This window comes from Pungitius pungitius, chromosome 16, assembly GCF_949316345.1.
Source record: "Pungitius pungitius chromosome 16, fPunPun2.1, whole genome shotgun sequence".
In the NCBI taxonomy this organism is placed as follows: domain Eukaryota; kingdom Metazoa; phylum Chordata; class Actinopteri; order Perciformes; family Gasterosteidae; genus Pungitius; species Pungitius pungitius.
Genome location: NC_084915.1, coordinates 3,164,263 through 3,182,548, shown reverse-complemented (window position 1 = coordinate 3,182,548; position 18,286 = coordinate 3,164,263). Strand labels below are relative to the sequence as shown.

The 18,286-nt window shown below is 43.1% G+C and overlaps 1 protein-coding gene across 4 annotated transcripts in view; it reads left to right on the top strand.

The window, feature by feature from the left end:
• dlg2 (discs, large homolog 2 (Drosophila)) overlaps window positions 1-18,286 on the top strand; it is a 168,379-nt gene that overhangs the window by 126,548 nt on the left and 23,545 nt on the right. For 3 of the 4 annotated variants that reach the window (XM_062558238.1, XM_062558237.1, XM_062558236.1), the window contains 5 exons: window positions 1,292-1,444; window positions 8,538-8,694; window positions 12,005-12,107; window positions 16,570-16,684; window positions 16,807-16,983. In XM_062558238.1, coding sequence (XP_062414222.1) covers window positions 1,292-1,444; window positions 8,538-8,694; window positions 12,005-12,107; window positions 16,570-16,684; window positions 16,807-16,983 — 705 coding nt within the window. Of the gene's footprint in view, window positions 1-1,291; window positions 1,445-8,537; window positions 8,695-12,004; window positions 12,108-15,548; window positions 15,692-16,569; window positions 16,685-16,806; window positions 16,984-18,286 lie in introns of those variants that run through there. The other variant, XM_062558239.1, reaches the window with a different exon arrangement.

The following is an 18,286-nucleotide window of genomic DNA, read 5'->3' as shown; positions in this document are numbered from 1 at the left end:
TGATGGCATTCCCGGTCTGCGGACTCCAACTCTGTGAAGCGGTTGGGATGAGGATTAGCACCCCCAAATCTGAGGCCATGGTTCTCAGCAGGAAACCGATGGATTGCCTACTCCGAGTAGGGAATGTGTCCTTACCCCAAGTGAAGGAGTTCAAGTACCTCGGGGTCTTGTTCACGAGTGAGGGGAAAATGTGAGGGGAGAGTGTGAGCTTGGCTGGAGAATCGGAGCAGCGGGGGTGGTTTTGCACTCGCTTTACTGCACCGTTGTGACGTAAAGAGAGCTGAGCCGAAAGGCAAAGCTCTCACTCTACCGGTCAATGATCATTTCTACCCTCACCTATGGTCATGAAGGATGGGTCATGACAAAAATAACTAGGTCACGGGTACAAGCATCCGAAATGGATTTCCTCAGGAGAGTTGCTGGCGTTGACCCTTAGATATAGGTTGAAAAGCTCAGCCTTTCGTGAGTAGCGAGGAGTAGAGCCGCTGCTCCTTTGCATTGAAAGGAACCAGTTGAGGTGGTTTGGGCATCTGGTAAGGATGCCCCCTGGACGCCTCCTTTGGGAGGTGTTCCAGCCACGTCCAGCTGGGAAGAGGCCCCGGGGAAGACCCAAGACTAGGTGGAGAGATTATATCTCTGCACTGGCCTGGGAATGCCTTGGGATCTCCCAGTCAGAGCTGGTAGATGTGGCCCGGGAAAGGGAAGTTTGGGGTCCTCCTGCTGGAGCTGTTGCCCCCACGACCCGACCCCGGATAAGCGGTTGAAAATGGATGAATGGATAGATAATGGTCGCAAACTAAAGGTGTTAATTGCTTTGTAAGACACTCAACTCACTTTATGATTACCCTCAATTATTGTCCTTTTGTATAATAATAATAAAATAAAAGTATAAAAGGGTTATTGATGTCATCACTGTAGGAAATGGGCCTGAGGATTTCCAGTCGCTCCTGATATTTTAGTAGCTGATTGATTAATCAATTGATCAAAATGTATTCTAACAATACAGATTCTTGTTATTGGTACCCTAATTGGTTTACTATAAGTGTGGCTGGGAATAGCTAAGATGAATTTTCTTTTCAACATGTAAGCCATGCTTTGACTTCAGTGACCAGCAAGAACTACTTACCACAGGTAGCAGCTCTCTCTGCTATGCCTCCTGCCGCTTTATTCCTATCATTCTTCCAGTCTTTCATCCGTGTGTCTATATTGTCAATGTTTATCCCCGACCCTTTGTCCCCGCCGTTCTCTCTGGACTCTAACCTCTCTGCTCTTGTCTCTCATTCCCCTGTAGGCCTCCTGAGCCAGTTTACAGCACTTTGAACAAACTATGTGACAAAGCACCCTCCCCCAGACACTATTCCCCAGTGGACTATGACAAAAGCCTCCTCCACTCTGCCCCCCTCCCATATCACTTAAGCCTGTTCCCTGACTCGGACTTCACCAGGTACTTTCCACCACCACCTCCGCAATTATGTTCCATCCCTCCATATGAATGGCATGCCATGGTACCGTATGTGCCTTTATTATCTCACTTGCTTAATAAGATTTTAATTTTTAAAGCTGTTCCTCCTTACCTCTTATTCCCTCTCTTCTGAGTAAGCCAGAGCCTTGTAGCCGGATCACCTAAACAATGTTATCCAGTGAGGGAAGAAATACTCTGTAGAACTACGCAGTAGAAATATTCTGTCACAAGTAAAAGTCAGAAACCTATCGAATACTTAAATTAACTAAAGGTCTACCTCAGAATAATTGTTTTATCACAGTACCTTACTCTAATTGTAGCTCTCATTAGACAAGTTAAAAAAACACATTTCCATTAGTAAACATCCGTAGATCGATGATATGTAAGTATTTACATCTTCTCAGAGGGGTGAGAGAGGAAGTCCTGTACAATTCCTCCATCCTCACGGCTCGGTCTTAACTTGGTCTCGGTTAATGTGGAAGGAAGAGATGTGAGCGAGATGCCCTGCGGCCATGTTTGCCATATGGAAAAGTAAAATCATGGAATGATCTTGACTTGATGATAAATGTCCATGCTGGTAAATTGACCTGGTTTGACAGGTCAATTTTCAACCTTGACCTTTAACTTCATACCACCTCTCTGTGAGTATTCACAGAAATCTGTGAGTTTTACAATACAATAATGCTTTTATGTCTATATACATATCATTTAGATATGTAAGTGTATATGTATGGGGAGCTATGTTGCTGCCTGCCGAGTCTAAACATGTTTGTTCCGCTTCCCATCAATAAGACAAACTGTGCTTTTTAGTAGTTGGAGTAATAGTTGTAGCATACTGTACTATTATAGTTTCTCTTGGCTGAACAGCTGACACATGCATGTCAGTGCTTATTTCCTATAAATTGAACAATCCAAAGAACCAATTATCTCTCAGTTTGCCACACACTGCAACAATGTAACTGTCTGCAGTTTGTCTGCAGAGAATATGAATGTCCAGTGTTGTGCCTGAACGCGTTCATTGAACGATAGTTCATGAACTCGTTTATATTTTGGGCGAACGTGAACTGAACGTACTGTATTAATGCCCGATGAACGTTACTGTGAACTCGTTCATTCTAGTGTCTGTGAACGGCACGTTCTTTCAGGTTAACGTTGTTCAAATAGGTTGCCAGATTTCTATAGAAAACACACCGTAAACGCGCTTTAATAAGTAGCGGAAAAACACCCAATCTGGCAACACCAGCCTCCAGCGTTGCACTGCGCATGCGTCATCAAAAAAGCTGCGTGTAACAAATAGGCGGCGTATAATAATTTAAATGAGTTTTATGAAGTTACTGACAAGGTCGGTGAGGATGGGAGGAATCTGACCTTTCTTTGCAAACATTTGCACCTTAATGATAACTGTCGTGTTTTTATTCCTTATTTAAAAAAGACCATTCAAGCAGCATGTGTTTGAGGATGTACTGTAGGGTGAACGCTGCAGCTGCTGCTAGTGTGGAGTGAATGCACAGCAACATTAAAGTAACAATCCCCTCAATGCTAATGTAAACCCTAGTTGGATAAGGATTCAAAATTGGATATGAAGATTAAATCTGATGCATAGCTTCAGTGTTAAAACTGATAAAATAATTGCTGTCTGTGGTTCTGGGCTGTGGCAATAATTTAGAAAAATAATACCTTGCAGCAACATATGGGAAAAAAAAGAACTGAACTAGAACTAAACTGTGAACTTAGTTCACATTTTTAAGTTTGAACTATGAACTGAACTAGTTCATTTTAAAATTTGTGAACTGAACTTTGAACTAGTTCATGTAGAAAGTGAACTTTACCAACACTGTGAATGTCTATACATTCAATGAGTATAAGAGAAACAAGAATTCTGAGATTTTACAAATACTCCAGCTGCATACGGTCAACTTAACATTAGAGTCATTCCTTATCTAGACGGAGAGTCTAAAGATCATCATGTAAAGCCATTTAAGCAAAGCTGTATATTTTGTGTGCTATATCAATCATGATCATTTTAGTATCAGAAATTTAACTTCTAGTGAACCCTTCAAACTACTAAAAATTAAAGCAACAGTTTTTCTCAAAGGTTTTCATCTCTTCTACAGCAGATTTCTGAAAGCTCTTATCGTCTCCGGTTATATATGTAACCTTAGTTCCCTGAAAGGAACTAGACGCTGCGTGGAAACGCCCTGCGTGACCGCGTCATGGAGCACGTGTGAAATATAACCAATGGCGAGCTGGTACGTCATAGGTGGGCGACGCCAGGACCAGGAAGCTACAAAGGGCCCTGAAACACAAGCCCATTCATCTCTGAACGGCCGTATCAAGTGCCACGGGCATGCCGGGAGTATGGCATAGACACACAGCGTCTCGTTCCCTTCAGGGAACTAAGGTTACATACGTAACTGGAGACGTTCCCTATCAGGGAACTCGAGCTGCATGGAAACGCTGTGGGAACGCCAATACCCACTCCGCCACATGCGCCAGTGACCGTAGTGTGAAGTCAGGGCGCACATTCTGACGAGATCACCTGCGCTCCAGGCGTGGAGTTAAGGTTGAGACGATAACACCTAACGAACGTGTGGGGAGAGGACCAGCCTGCCGCCATAAAACGTCGTGCAACGACACTTTACCCGACAAGAGGGCTTTAGAAGCCGCCATACCCCTGGTAGAATGGGTCCGGACAGCCAAAGGTGCGGGCTGACCAGCCGATTCATAGGCAAGTGAGATGGCCTCAACCACCCGCTTGCTCATCCTCTGTTTAGACACCGGGGCCCCAGTATTGGGTGGTCCGAAACACATGAGCAGCTGTTGGGAACGTCTACACAGGGAGTTCTGTGGACGTATGAGTCTAGAGCCCTAACTGGGCAGAGGAGGAGCCGAGTGCAAATTCCAAGCACGAGGGGGCCACAAAGAGGGCTTGCATATCTCCAATTCTTTTGAGGGAAGAAATAGAAAGCGGGAAGAGGGTCTTAAGAGCCACTAATTTCACTGCGACCTCTGCGATGGGCTCGAACGGAGCACCGGAGAGACCTTCTAACACGATGGCCAGGTCCCAAGACGGTACTCTTGTGCGGGCTGCTGGCCTCAGCCTCAGAGTGCCACGAAGGAAGCGAGATACTAATGGGTGTCTCCCCAGAGAACGCCCATCCAGTGGGGCATGAGTCGCCAACAAGGCCGACACGTATACTTTGATCGTAGACAGGGATAAACCTGTGGAGAATCATTCCAGCAGGAACTCCAGTACTGAAACCACCGGGCAGTTAACTGGGTCTAGCTTCCGTTCCCCACACCATGTGGCAAAGAGCCTCCACGTACCGGCATACGCCTTCCTTGTAGCGGGGGCTCTGGAATGGAGAATGGTCTCAACGACCTCGGCCGAGATACCAGATTCTAAGAGGCGGGCCTACCTCGGCATGACCAAAGTGTTTCCACAGGAGCTCCACCACCTCGGGGTGGAGTCTCCAGTCCAGTCCAGCGACAGATCGCTCCTAACAAACGCCCTTGGGATAAGAACCAAGGGTCCCTCCATATAGCCAGAGCCCGCAGGCACCGTCGTGTGACCTTGATCGGACGGCGCTGGTTTCCCCTCGGGGAGAACCCTTTGGCCCTGAGCCACCACTGCAATGTTCTCAAGTGCAGCAGGCCGCACAGGATCACGTTGGATGCCGCTGCCAGCAGACCCAACAGTTTCTGAAACTGTTTTACAGTAAGTGGCTGGCCTAGCTTGGCCTGCTTGACTGCAGAGAGGATCAAGGCCACTCGAGCGGGAGACAGATGTGCCTGCATCATGGTCGAATCCCAGATCACGCCCAGGAAGGTGGTCCTTTGCAGCGGGGACAGTACACTCTTCCTGGCATTGAGTCTCAGCCCCAGACGGTTGATATGGGTGAACACAACATCTCGATGTTGGGCAGCCAGTCGCTCGGACGGAGCTAAAATCAACCAGTCGTCGATGTAGTTTAGAATGGGGGTGCCCTGGGGACGCAATGGTGCCCGAGCTGCATCCACGCATTTGGTAAACGTACAGGGCGAGAGAGAGTTAGGCGGAACGGAAGAACCCGGTACTGGTAAGCGTTGTCACCAAAAGTGAACCTCAGGAACTTCCTGTGTTGTGGAAGGATGGGTACATGAAAGTAAGCGTCCTTCAGATCTATTGTGATAAACCAGTCCTCGGACCTGACCTGTGACGCGAATTGTTTGAGTATGAGCCTTTTAAAGCTCAACTTTGGGACTGCACAATTCAGCCAGCGTAGATCCAGTATCGGACGCAAACCCCCATCCTTCTTTGGAACAATAAAGTACCGGCTGTAGTAGCCTGACTCCTTGCAGGGAGCTAGGACTCGTACTTTGCAGCAGAGCTCGCACCTCCTGCTCCATTACCAAAGCCTGCTGGGGGTCTACCACTGTGGGTAGAACCACTCTGGATCGAGGCGGCCGCCTCTTGAACTGGACGGCGTAGCCTCTGTCGATCGCACGCAGGACCCATTGAGATACATTGGGAAGGGCTCGCCACTCTCCCAGAAACTCTCTTAAGGGTACCAGCCTCTTGAGACTGGTCTCTGGAACTCTCAAGTCTGCAGACACAGTGCCCTGTAACAGCACACTGGCAGGGAAACACTGGTCTAGTAGAACCGGGACCCTCCTCGGAGAGAGTGAGCGGCCTTCGGTCTCGCGCTCGCTGGGGCCGGCCGTGCCCCGAAATGATGGCGAGGAAACCAGCCTGACCCCTGTAGGGTACCGGGAGGATGGGGGCACCGGGTAGTGCAGTGGAGCCCCGTCCCTCCCGGTGGGGATCACCCTCCAGGCCCTACCATGACCATGGCGCCAGGGCCGCTTCGACGATGCCTTCTTGGCGGCAGCGACCGTCCTCAGACCAACCATAGCGCCGCGTCCCGGCCCCGCCTCGGTGAGGGGGTGCGCGTGACGCGACGGCCGGGGCTGCCCCTTCTCACGGACAGCCCCGGGCACGCGGTGTCGGCGCCGAAGGAATTTATTAAATGCCACCTCTCATCGTGGAACCTACGGGGGGACATAAATTGCTCACCGGGACCTCTTCCGCGACCGGCATGCTCACATAACCATGCCGTTTAGCCTCAGCTACGAACGAGTACAGTGACGGACGCGGGTTATACACGCGAGCGGACACCGGCCTCCCCCAGGACGCTGACACCTCCGTGTGGACGTCCGGGAAGAAAGGCAAACACCGGCGAGGAGGTACTCCCCGGGAAGGCAGGAATGCAACTTACTTGATGTAGTAGGCTCCTGCCTACCTAGCCTCCCTATCCGCCGGCAGTCAATGCTGAGCGTCTCAGGAGCTCGGGCGAGTACCTCCAACAGCAGTATTTCACGCAGGGCGTTCCCACAGCATTTCCACGCAGCTCGAGTTCACTGACAGGGAACAATGAATAACTTGGACTACAAGTCAATTTGGTCTGTAGGGAATCAACAAATCGTTTCAAATGGTTTAGTTAAAAGAGAGGGAAGATTGTATTCCATTAGAAATTATAAAACACATCAAAATCAGTCTTTTTGGTGACTGAATTTACTCTGTCTCTGAGAGGTGGCGACCATGAACAAAAAGTTGTATAGTTTAGCATGAAGCATGTGGTTTGGCATTTTGGTTATAACCACCAGATTATAGGGGTTGAAGTCAGAAACTAATGGATCATTAAACAATGCTGATAGGTGGCTTTGTTTGACACTAATTGAAGAACTGAAAAAGAAGTGGAGAACCTGAGAAGACAAGTTGGTTCTGCTAAATAAGCATTTTATCCCAATTTTGCCCTAAAAAGGTCCAAACGATGTGGCTACGCTTATTTAAGCTCCTGTAGTTTCTGTATTCACCAGCAACTGACACTATGTAGCTTACATTCATAAGGAAATAGTGTGATTTCAGTGTATGTTAGGTAAGATGTTTCACTCTGCATTGTCTCTCTGTGATCACTGGAAACCAAATTCACTATACAGTGGGTGAAATAAGTATTGGGTGAAACACGTCACAATTTTTCTCAGTAAATATATTTCCAAAGGAGCTATTGACATGAAATTTCAAAACAAAGAAGTTCAGAAATAAAGTTATGTGTAATAATGTGAAATCACACAGGGAAAAAGTATTGAACACGCTTACCGATATTTATTCAATACTTTGTACAAAAGCCTTTGTTGGTAATGACAGCTTCAAGACGCCTCCTGTATAGAGAAACTAGTCGCATGCATTGCTCTGGTGTGATTTTGGCCCATTCTTCCACACAGTCTTCAAATCTTGAAGGTTTCCTAGATTTTCAATGGGATTTAAGTCAAGTGATTGGCTGGGCCATTCTAGCAGCTTTATTTTCTTTCTTTGAAACCAGTTCAGAGTTTCCTTGGCTGTGTGTTTGGGATCATTGTCTTGCTGAAATGTCCACCCTCCTTTCATCTTCATCATCCTGGTAGATGGCAGCAGACTTCTGTCAACACTTTCTCTGTCAATTTGCCCATTGATTCTTCCTTCAATTATGTGAAGTTTGCCAGTCCCATTTTCTGAAAAGCAGCACCTGTATTACTTGGGTTGTTACCAACGTCTGGTGAAAATTTAGTGTTAATAGCTACATTGGAAATATATTTACTTGTTCAATACTTATTTCACCCGCTGTATATATTCATTCAAATATATTAACACTGGTTTCCATGTTGCCCCTAACAAATACAACTTTGGCCCTATGGAAGGGTATGACCTTCAATTAATGTATGTTAATATCTCATGCAGGAATGCTTGTGGGTGTGAGTGTGTGTGTGTTTGAGAGAGAGAGAGAGAGAGAGAGTAATCTAGCCTGTGTGTGGGCATGTGACAAGTTTCCTTTTCTGTCACAACAGAATTGGGGACAAGTGATCCTAAGTAGAGCACCATTCCCCCGTGTTCCTCCACCAGTCTTTGAGCTACGTTGCCTGAGCAAAGCATCACTGAGGCTTTGGTCGATCGACCTCACTATTGTTCTCCACCTCTCTGTGCTGGGCAGCCTGATCCGAAGATGCTGAAATCCAACGACTCCCCCGAGCTGATGTACTATCTGAACTGTCTGTACAGGGAACCCAGGAAGGTGATGCTCCAAAAAGGCTCCACAGGCTTGGGCTTCAACATCGTGGGTGGTGAAGACGGAGAGGGCATATTTGTCTCTTTCATCCTTGCAGGTGGGCCGGCCGACCTGAGTGGAGAGCTGAGGCGAGGTGACCAGATCTTATCGGTGAGTATAGTAGACAGACATAGAGCCATGTTGAAAGATGTTCCGTAGGTATTGGGATCATAAGTCATGGATCATATAAAACTCCTCCGCTCCTGTTCAGGAGTCCCATCGTTTTTACCACCTAGGGAGTTCTGGTTTGTCAGACTCACAGCCTTTCCACCAAAAAGAAAACCAGAAGAAGTCTGTTGTTTACTCGTGGCTTGGAATTTATTCAAAACAATGTACAAAAATAACATGCTGTTGTTTAATTACTAGGGCTGTCAAATTATTACAAATTTTAATCAAATTAATCAGAATTTTCAGTGGATTAATCAGGATTAATCACTATTTGCAATAACACCTGAATCCTAACCATTTTTTCTTTCTGAAATGCATACCAAAGATAAATAACAGGACACAGATACATAATTATCCTTATTATTTTTTACATAAATACATGTTATTGATATTTGACTTGGTTTAATTCATTCGAGAAAATAATCAAAGCAATGTTATTTGATAAGTTACAGACTGATTTCCCTGCATGGCTCTAGAAGGGTCTCGAGCCTCTGCAGTTTATCCCACTCTGCTGCGGTCGGCAAAACGAGTTTGTGCTCCTGATGGTCCAGGGCTGCGATGACCAGACATGTCAACCCTCCCGATATTTCCGGGAGACTTCCGAATTTCAAAGCCCCTCCCGAAAATCTCCCGGACCGACCTTTCTCCCAAATTTCTCCCGATTTCCACCCAAACAACAATATTGCTACACCATCCGTCACTGGGCGTGCCGTTTCAGACCGAACAATAATAAACGTTACACCTTGAAGTTACACCTTGAAGGCAATTAGAACGGAAAAAGATGAGGCTGGCGCTGTAAAGGAAACCGCTAGCACCCCCCGCCCCCCGTTGACTGCTAGCACCCGCACCCCAAGGTTGGCAAGTATGGCGATGACGGCCTATTTATTTCTGCTCACACGCTTGACCATTTCCAGCATCGAATTCCAACCTGTTGGAACATTTTTCTATTGTGTTGGTCAAATGATCTGAGGTTGATTTTGTTAATGGCCTGCGAACATTCAGCGTGGACTGGCGCAAACGACTTGCTGAACCTGACGGCCTGACATATGCCTACAGGTGGCAGTAATGTATTGTATAAGATGAAGTGCATTCCCTAGAGGAAGAGGTACTTTCCTGACCTGAATAATTTGTCACACTGCGCATGTGTGAAAATTTACGTAATTAACAACAAACAACTAATTAACGTCGTTAATGCGCTATTTTTGACAGCCCTATTAATTACCCAAAGGTTTTACTGCAAAAATGGTATCTGCTTAACCCATTTCTCCCTCAGCTACGCCATGCACACCAACTTACGAGGGCACCCACCTTGCCTGTAGAAGACACACTTTACTTTCAAGCACAAGAACAATTAATGAGTAATTTAAATACTTAGACATAAACCTAAATGTGGTTCCTGCATTCGTTCTTAGCTCACAATGCTTCTTACCTACAGAATATTATCAATCCACTCCCCTGAGACATAATGAACAGTGGAAGTGATCATAAAAATACCTCAACTATTAGAACATAGCTGCAACAAGGTTCCCCCACGGCCAGTACAGATCTAATCTTGAATAGTTAAACCTTCCATGTTCCCAGAATATTTATAGAGAGTGTAACAGTCCTACTGACCTAGATTGGTTTTCAAGGCCAACCATGTCTGTTTTCTCAGTAATTCTCCAATATTACCAGGTGTAATGTGTCTGATTTCTTGTAGTTAGTAGAATGTTTATTTTATGCTCTTGTTAAAAGGATGTTGATAGCCTTAGAACTTAGATTGTGTTCCCCATTCAGAACCCATTTATTTTTATTTTTCATCTTATTAGCTTTAAATGTAACAATAGTTATTCTGTGGGTTTTGACTTTAAATCCCAAACAATCTGTAGATTTACAGTTGTTGGTCTGTTATAAAATTAAATGATGGTGGTAGGGCTTACATTTAGCCAAACCAATACTAAATATTTAAGGCTATGTAGACTAAGGGTACTGATTGTATAAATTAAGTGGTTCTTTACTTTAATTAAAAAGAATGATCATTTTCATTTTAGCACATTTTCTTTTTTTCTTTTTTTATCAGTATGGTTATTATTTCCCACGCACAACCCTCAAGTTGTCTTCACCTTGTGAGTCTGTGTGTCAGGAAAAAACAACTACAGCAAGTCTGTCTGTTTGTCTGTCTAATGTCACAACCGTATACAATGCAGTCCTGGAACGTTCCGTGTGTGTATTTGAGATGCAAATTTAGCTACAGTTTTATGCTCGGTGTGGTAGCCTGGAATAAACCTTCCATGTGGGCCAGAGCTGTGTGATTTATCTGCCACTCCACAGGCACTGCCCCCCATGTTGGAATGCATTGATGCATTCCAGGTATTGTTCTTCGAATCTTTATTCCGACATCTTATTATTCTATTTCTTCCGTTGCACGCTAAAACTCCTTCACACTTTCAGCTATTGAAACCGTTCAAATATTAAAATGTTCAGCTCCTTCAGGAGAGGGGGGGCTGTGACTTTTCAGCTTTTTACCTCTTATAATTGAATTTAACAATAATTCAAATCATCAACTTTTCCATTGTTTCCAATGGAATTTGCAAATCCTCTCAAAACTTTTTCATCTTTCAACTTTTTCAGCTTTTATAATCTTTCAGCTAGAGACACCATTTAAACTTTGAAATGTTGACACAAGGCTTAAGGGCTTAATGATTATACATTTTTCATAATCGCTAATTATTAGTTTTGGGGTCTGTTTCTGAGTTTTACCTTGATGTGTATTGCGTTTCTTAAGAGTGGAGCAGAGAGAGAGCCGTGTCAGAGTTCAGTAAAGAAAAATGCACTTTTGCCCTTTTTTTTTACCTGGGCCAACTTTGATGAAAGCCAACACCTTCTATGGACCATCATGTGAAGGCAAATGAAAATAAAATAGATTGAAACATCACACCTCTCCAAAAATTCCTGCATTTTTGTTTTTGGAAATTAAATTTTGATATTAACAACATAAGAAACAATGAAGAAGTATTTACCCTTTGTTTTAGCACATTAACAGTATTTTACATCATTAACGCTATTAGTATTGTTATCTACGAGACCATGGCTCAACTGGAATATTAAAAAGACAGAAACATATACCTACTACAGAGGTCTTTCCATTGAAGGTCATAATCATGTGATTGCACTTGATATAGAGCTGTCTTTGTGCTGTAGATCATTGTTGTTGAGTCCGATAAAACAGAAATTCCACCCACGTTATTCTGTGAATGTTCCTTGTTGCTAACAGGTAAATGGCATTGACCTACGAGGAGCCACACATGAACAAGCAGCAGCAGCACTGAAGGGAGCTGGACAGGTGGTCACTATCATTGCCCAGTACAGACCAGAAGGTGAGTCAGTTCAGACACAGTAACAGACACAAGAAAATGCTTAAGTAAGTCTCACCAACTACTGATCAATCTGGTAATAATCAAGCCAGTTTATAACTATTGCCAAACGTATCATGGCTAACTTTGCAAAATACTATCTACATATCTAGAATTACAATTGAAGCATACCCCAGAAAATATATATTCAAATATGGTGAAGACTGTTTGAAAACAACAAAAAATCTGTGTTCAAAGGAGGAGAAAGGGAAATACATTGAACAACATTTCTCAGGGTCTTGTCATGGGTCTCATTCCCATCCCATTAGGAATGGGCACTTAACATCTGCAACCGATCCACAATGCATCCTTTATAGTCTGTATAGGATAGGCTTTCTACTAACTCCAATGTAAAAACAACAGGTTTATTGGTAGACACATAGAGAACAAACATAGTATTGTTGACACGATTTATGTTGCCTTATAGGTACACTTAATTTAAGACAAACATAATTGGCTAACCATAATTAAGCGGTTTTGTTACCTTAACCCAGGAGTGCCAACACTTTTCAGGCTCGCAAGCTACTTTTCAAATAACGAAGTTATGGCAATCTACCCTCTTTAACAGCGCTAACCCCCACCTTTTCACAACGTTAGCTACGTGCTACAGTCATAACCGCCTCCATTTCACAACACTAATCACGTGTAATGGTACATTCACACCAAAAGCAAAGCAAATTATTTGCGCGAGTAGATTACATGCAAAGTCAATGCACAGACACAAACATTTGCGAATTAAGCAAATATTCAATGGGCGGCGCAAATAGTGCGAAAGAAGGAAATGGAGCGAGGACAATAATTCACCATTTCGGCAAAGTTGAAATCGCTGTCTTGCGAAAGGCAATCAGTGTTAAGATGCTTTGCTCGTCATCACCACTGTCCTGTTGCCAAAGCATGACTATATTTGATAAAACTGCCACTCACCGGAGACAGATTCAGAGACAGGTGCTTTGCAACTGAGAGTGGACGCCTTGGAACTTAGTTGGTGTCCAGCCAAGAGATCCTCAGCCCCATCCCGACCCAACAGGTCATCAAACTGGCTACTGGAAATGGAGCGAAGTAAAAAATTTGCCAGACGCTCTCTCGCTCCCTTGAAATAATAGTACAGATGTCGGGTTAAGCAGGCTCATTTCCCAAGATGGGAACTGGTGGCAGTCAGTTTTTTGTCAGTTAAACTATAATGACAATTACTTGACTCTTATATCTTACAGTTTTTTTAAATCACTTTGATACTATTTTCAGAACCTTAATATAATTTTTCAAAACTCTAGATACAAAACGCACAACAGTGTTCACTTCTAACATAGGTTCTCCAATGTTCAAAACATTGCACTGCACAATCATATCTTTAAAGAAACATTTCAATTGCGGGTTCATTGGATCAAAAAACAGAATTATCATGAAATACAATGGGTAGATTAATTTAGATCACACACAAGATAGACGTTTTTCGTTCAATCATTCAATATTGCTGTGCAAAATAGATGATAAAGGTTTCATTATTGTACTAAATGTAAATACATCCCTGTACTACTGTATCACAACATTTATTTGAATCAATGCAAAAATAGTGTAATTAGCAACAAAATATGAAAAAAACTGATGTTCCCCACCTGGGAGGGAAAAAGTTTTGATTAGCATATATGTTAATAAAGCCAGTCTCGTGGATATGGCCACAGGTTCTTATCCACATCATGGCGAATCCAGGCCTGACACTGGTCTGCTGTGATGTCTTTGCATGCATCATCCATGGCCTGGAGAAGGGTTACTTAGGGAAGTAAATCTGTGTCATCGGGGGTTGAAATAAAAAGGTGATTGAATTTCTAGCACTGAATATTTATGCATTGAAATAATGTATCTGAATGTTTTTCAACATTAATATACTGCAAAAAATTTAACCCCCAAAAAAAAAATGTTAAAATATTCAGCCGCAAAAAAAAAATGGTTACAATATTCAGCCGCAAACAAAATCATGGTTACAATATTGAGCCCAAAAATTTCAGCCGCAAAAACACCAACATCCGGGACACTAAGGTAGAGCAATCAATTCTAGATTCAAGTGGGATCGGGCCCACCATTGGCTTGTGCTATAGGACCCCGGAAGATGGTGAACTATGCCTGGGCAGGCCAAAGCCATGACCGTAATCCTGATGTGCAAATTGGTTGTCAGATCTAAGTATAGTGGTGATAGACTAAACGAACTATCTAACAAGTGGTGGCAGTTTTATCTGGTTAAGTCAATGATTATAGGTTTTGGGGCCGAAACAAACTATTCTCAAACTTTAAATGGGCAAAACACCCGGCTAACTGGCTTGGAGACGGTCGTAGAATGCGAGCCACCTGGTGTGCCCCTTTTGATGAGCTTGCACTGCGAGATGGAAGACACGTCTGATACCAACGCTCCTCAAACCCCAGAAAAGTTGTGAGTCCAATCCGAAGTTGGAATCCGCTAAAGAGTGAGCAACACTCCCTATTTCCTCATTGAGAGCAACACAATTGACAAGATCACGACTCTTTGCTGTGGTGGAATGACCTTTCAGATGGCACCAGGACCGCAGAGTCTTTACATGTTCTGCGCCTAAAGACACACTTCTTCAGACTATACCTTGACTAAAAGACACAAAACAATTGGTAGGACTTTAGTTGTACTAATAATATGGCTAGATGAAATCCTGCATTCTAAATGGTTAAGATTGAGAAAAGGCAAATATAATGGCAATATTTCTAACTTTGCCTTCAAGTATCTCAAAAAGTTAATATGTAATATGTTATGTAACTTTACATGGTGATAGAGGAGGTCAACATGAAATAGTATCAAGTATCAGAAGGCTTCCATCTGACTTAAAGAGAGTTCAAACATTGAAAAAAAGACAAATATAATAGCAAAAGTACTAACTTTACCTTCAATTTTCTCAAAAACTATACAGTAATATTTGATGTAAATGTACATGGTGATAGAGGAGGTCAACTTGAAATAGGATCAAGTGTCAAAAGAATGTTACCCGGCTTATTATAGAGTTCAAACATTGAAGAAAGACACTTCAAATGATGATCAGTGCCTTTTTGGCTGTACAGACCCATTTACCGTAATACGTCAAATAAAGAAGCATTTCATTTTGAAATGGCAGTGGAAAGTGGTCGGTGGAAGGATCCTTTTTCTGAGCGGCACAAGCCAATCTCAGTTGGGTATTAAGCGCCATTCAAAGTCCATGTAACGTTAAATGAGTATCTTCATGTCACGGTTTGGTGTCTCTTCCTGTTTTAGTTTGAAGTTTCATGTTCCTTGTGGTCCTGGGTTAACTTCACTTCCTGCCTTGTCTTGTGATTGCTTGATTGTTTCCACCTGTGTCCAATCACCTGCACCTCCCTTGTGTATTTAAGCCCTGTGTGCCAGTTGTCCTTTGTCGCGTCATTGTATACTGTCACTCGTCGTTGGAGCACGTCTTGTCTTTGTTTTGGAATAAAGAGCACTTGGTCTGGAAAACTCTGCGTTTGAGTCCTCCCTGCAACCTGCGCCAGCCCGAAAACCTGACACTTCATGACCATGGGTAAACTTTATTGAGGATCTGGCACAACACAGCGACCTGCAAGTAGCGCAGAGTCTTAAATAAAGGGATGTACGTCTTAATGTGAGGCTTTAGAAATGAACACAAAGGGATCCTGTATTTGCTCATAAAGTATCAAACGAGAACCCATTTTTCAGTGACGGTGTTACGTGCCTACTGGTTTTTGAACTACTGGTTTGGCTACGCGTGCGTGTTTGTTTTCCCCCGACAGCGGCAGGTGTTGTCTGCCTCTGTCACTAGAGTCGTCACACATTTGCAAACATATTGTTGAAAATGTTCAACAATGCATCCCATATCCATTGCAGCGATTGAGATTGTATAAGTGAGCACTACGTCACTGCCACGTATGAAGAAATACATAAAAGAACATTTATTAAAAGTTCGCCACAACCTGGATTCGAACCCTGTCGAGCAAAATAACGTTATATATAACGCCTATAGGATGCTCTGCTGATTTGTATACTTGTAATAAAGTTGTACATCGTCAGTGGCAAGCAAACATTTTGGTTCAGGATGAACATATGTTCTTTTATGTATTTCTTCATACGTTGCCACGCTGATGGCATAAAGAAGAGTTAAAGCCCCGTTATTATTGGACATGGCTACAATCCGAAGCCGAAGGTGCATTGGGTGCTTGCTCCTTTTGCTTGACGCACGCTCCTGATCTTGAATCTAGAATCGATTGCTCTACCTTAGTGTCCCGGATGTTGGTGTTTTTGCGGCTGAATTTTTTGGGCTGAATATTGTAACCATGATTTCTTTTGTGGCTGAATATTGTAACCATGATTTTTTTTGCTAGAAATTCAATCACCTATTTCAACCCCCAATGACACAGATTTACTTCCATACTTGTTTTGCAGAGTATGGGCGGTTTGAGGCTAAAATCCACGACCTGCGGGAACAGATGATGAACCACAGCATGAGCTCTGGGTCAGGATCCCTGCGAACCAATCAGAAGAGATCGCTCTATGTCAGGTGGGTTCTTATAGACCAACAGTCACATTTGTTTCTGACCTGGTAAAGCAGTGTCTCTATCTTCTAGTTGATCACTACCCAATTAAAAAATCCTGATGATTGCATTATCTTCCACTTAACAGAGTACTTTTTGACTTTGAAAAGTCAAAGGACAGTGGCCTCCCAAGCCAAGGGCTCAGCTTCAGATATGGAGAAATCCTTCACGTCATTAACGCCTCAGATGATGAGTGGTGGCAGGCCCGCCGTGTCACGCCACATGGGGACAGTGAGGAGATGGGTGTTATCCCCAGCAAGAGACGGTGAGCAGTGGACAGAAACTTGTTTCTGGTTGAAGGAGTTCTAGGAGTGTGTCAATGATTTTTCTAAAAGCTAATAGCTCCCAAAAAGACAAAAGATTGCTAGTAAATGAGGCGACAGTGCTTCTGTGTCTCATATGACGGGACTACCTTTATATAAAGTTAATCAACTTAAAAGGTGAAACTAATATATTAGTATGTTAGGGCTGTCAAAAATAGCACGTTAACGACGTTAATTAGTTGTTTGTTGTTAATTACGTCAATTTTTTAAACACATTTCACGCAAATTATTCAGGTCAGGAAAGTACCTCTTCCTCTAGGGAATGCACTTCATTCTATACAACACATTACTGCCACCTGTAGCGACCTGGCGATCGACGGGGGGGGTGCTAGCGGTTTTCCTTGCAGCGCCAGTCTCATCTTTTTCCGTTCTAATTGCCGCTCGACTTCAAGGTGTAACTTTTATTATTGTCCGGTGGAAATTGGGAGAAATTCGGGAGATAGGTCGATCCGGGAGATTTTCGGGAGGGGCTTTGAAATTTGGTAGTCTCCCGGAAATATCGGGAGGGTTGACATGTCTGGTCATCGCAGCCCTGGACCATCAGCAGCACAAACTCGTTTTGCCGACCGCAGCAGAGAGGGATAAACTGCAGAGGCTCGAGACCCTTCTAGAGCCATGCAGGGAAATCAGCCTGTAACTTATCAAATAAGATTGATTTGATTATTTTCTGGAATGAATTAAACCAAGTCAAATATCAATAACATGTATTTATGTAAAAAAAAAATAATGATGATAATGATAATCATGTATCTGTGTCCTGTTATTTATCTTTGGTATGCATTTCAGAAAGAAAATATGGTTAGGATTAAGGTGTAATTGCAAATAGTGATTAATCCTGATTAATCCACTGAAAATTCTGATTAATTTGATTAACATTTTTAATCATTCGACAGCCCTAATATATATATATATATATATATATATATATAATATTAACAGCAGGAGTAATATTTTAGGGCACTAGTATTTGAAAGCTGTGCTAAACCAAAGTGGTTGTGTAGTTCAGTGTTATGTCAGCGTGAGTTGTTTCATAAAATCTCTGAATACTTACGTTCGTAATTTCTAGAACTGAATATTTATGCATTGAAATTATGTATCTGAATGTTTTTCAACGTTAAAATACTGCAAAAATATTCAACCTCAAATAATTCAACCACAAAAAATTATTTGTGGTTGAATTTTTATTCAGTGCTAGAAATGTAATCATCTTATTCTTTCAAAACCCGATGACACAGATTTACTTCC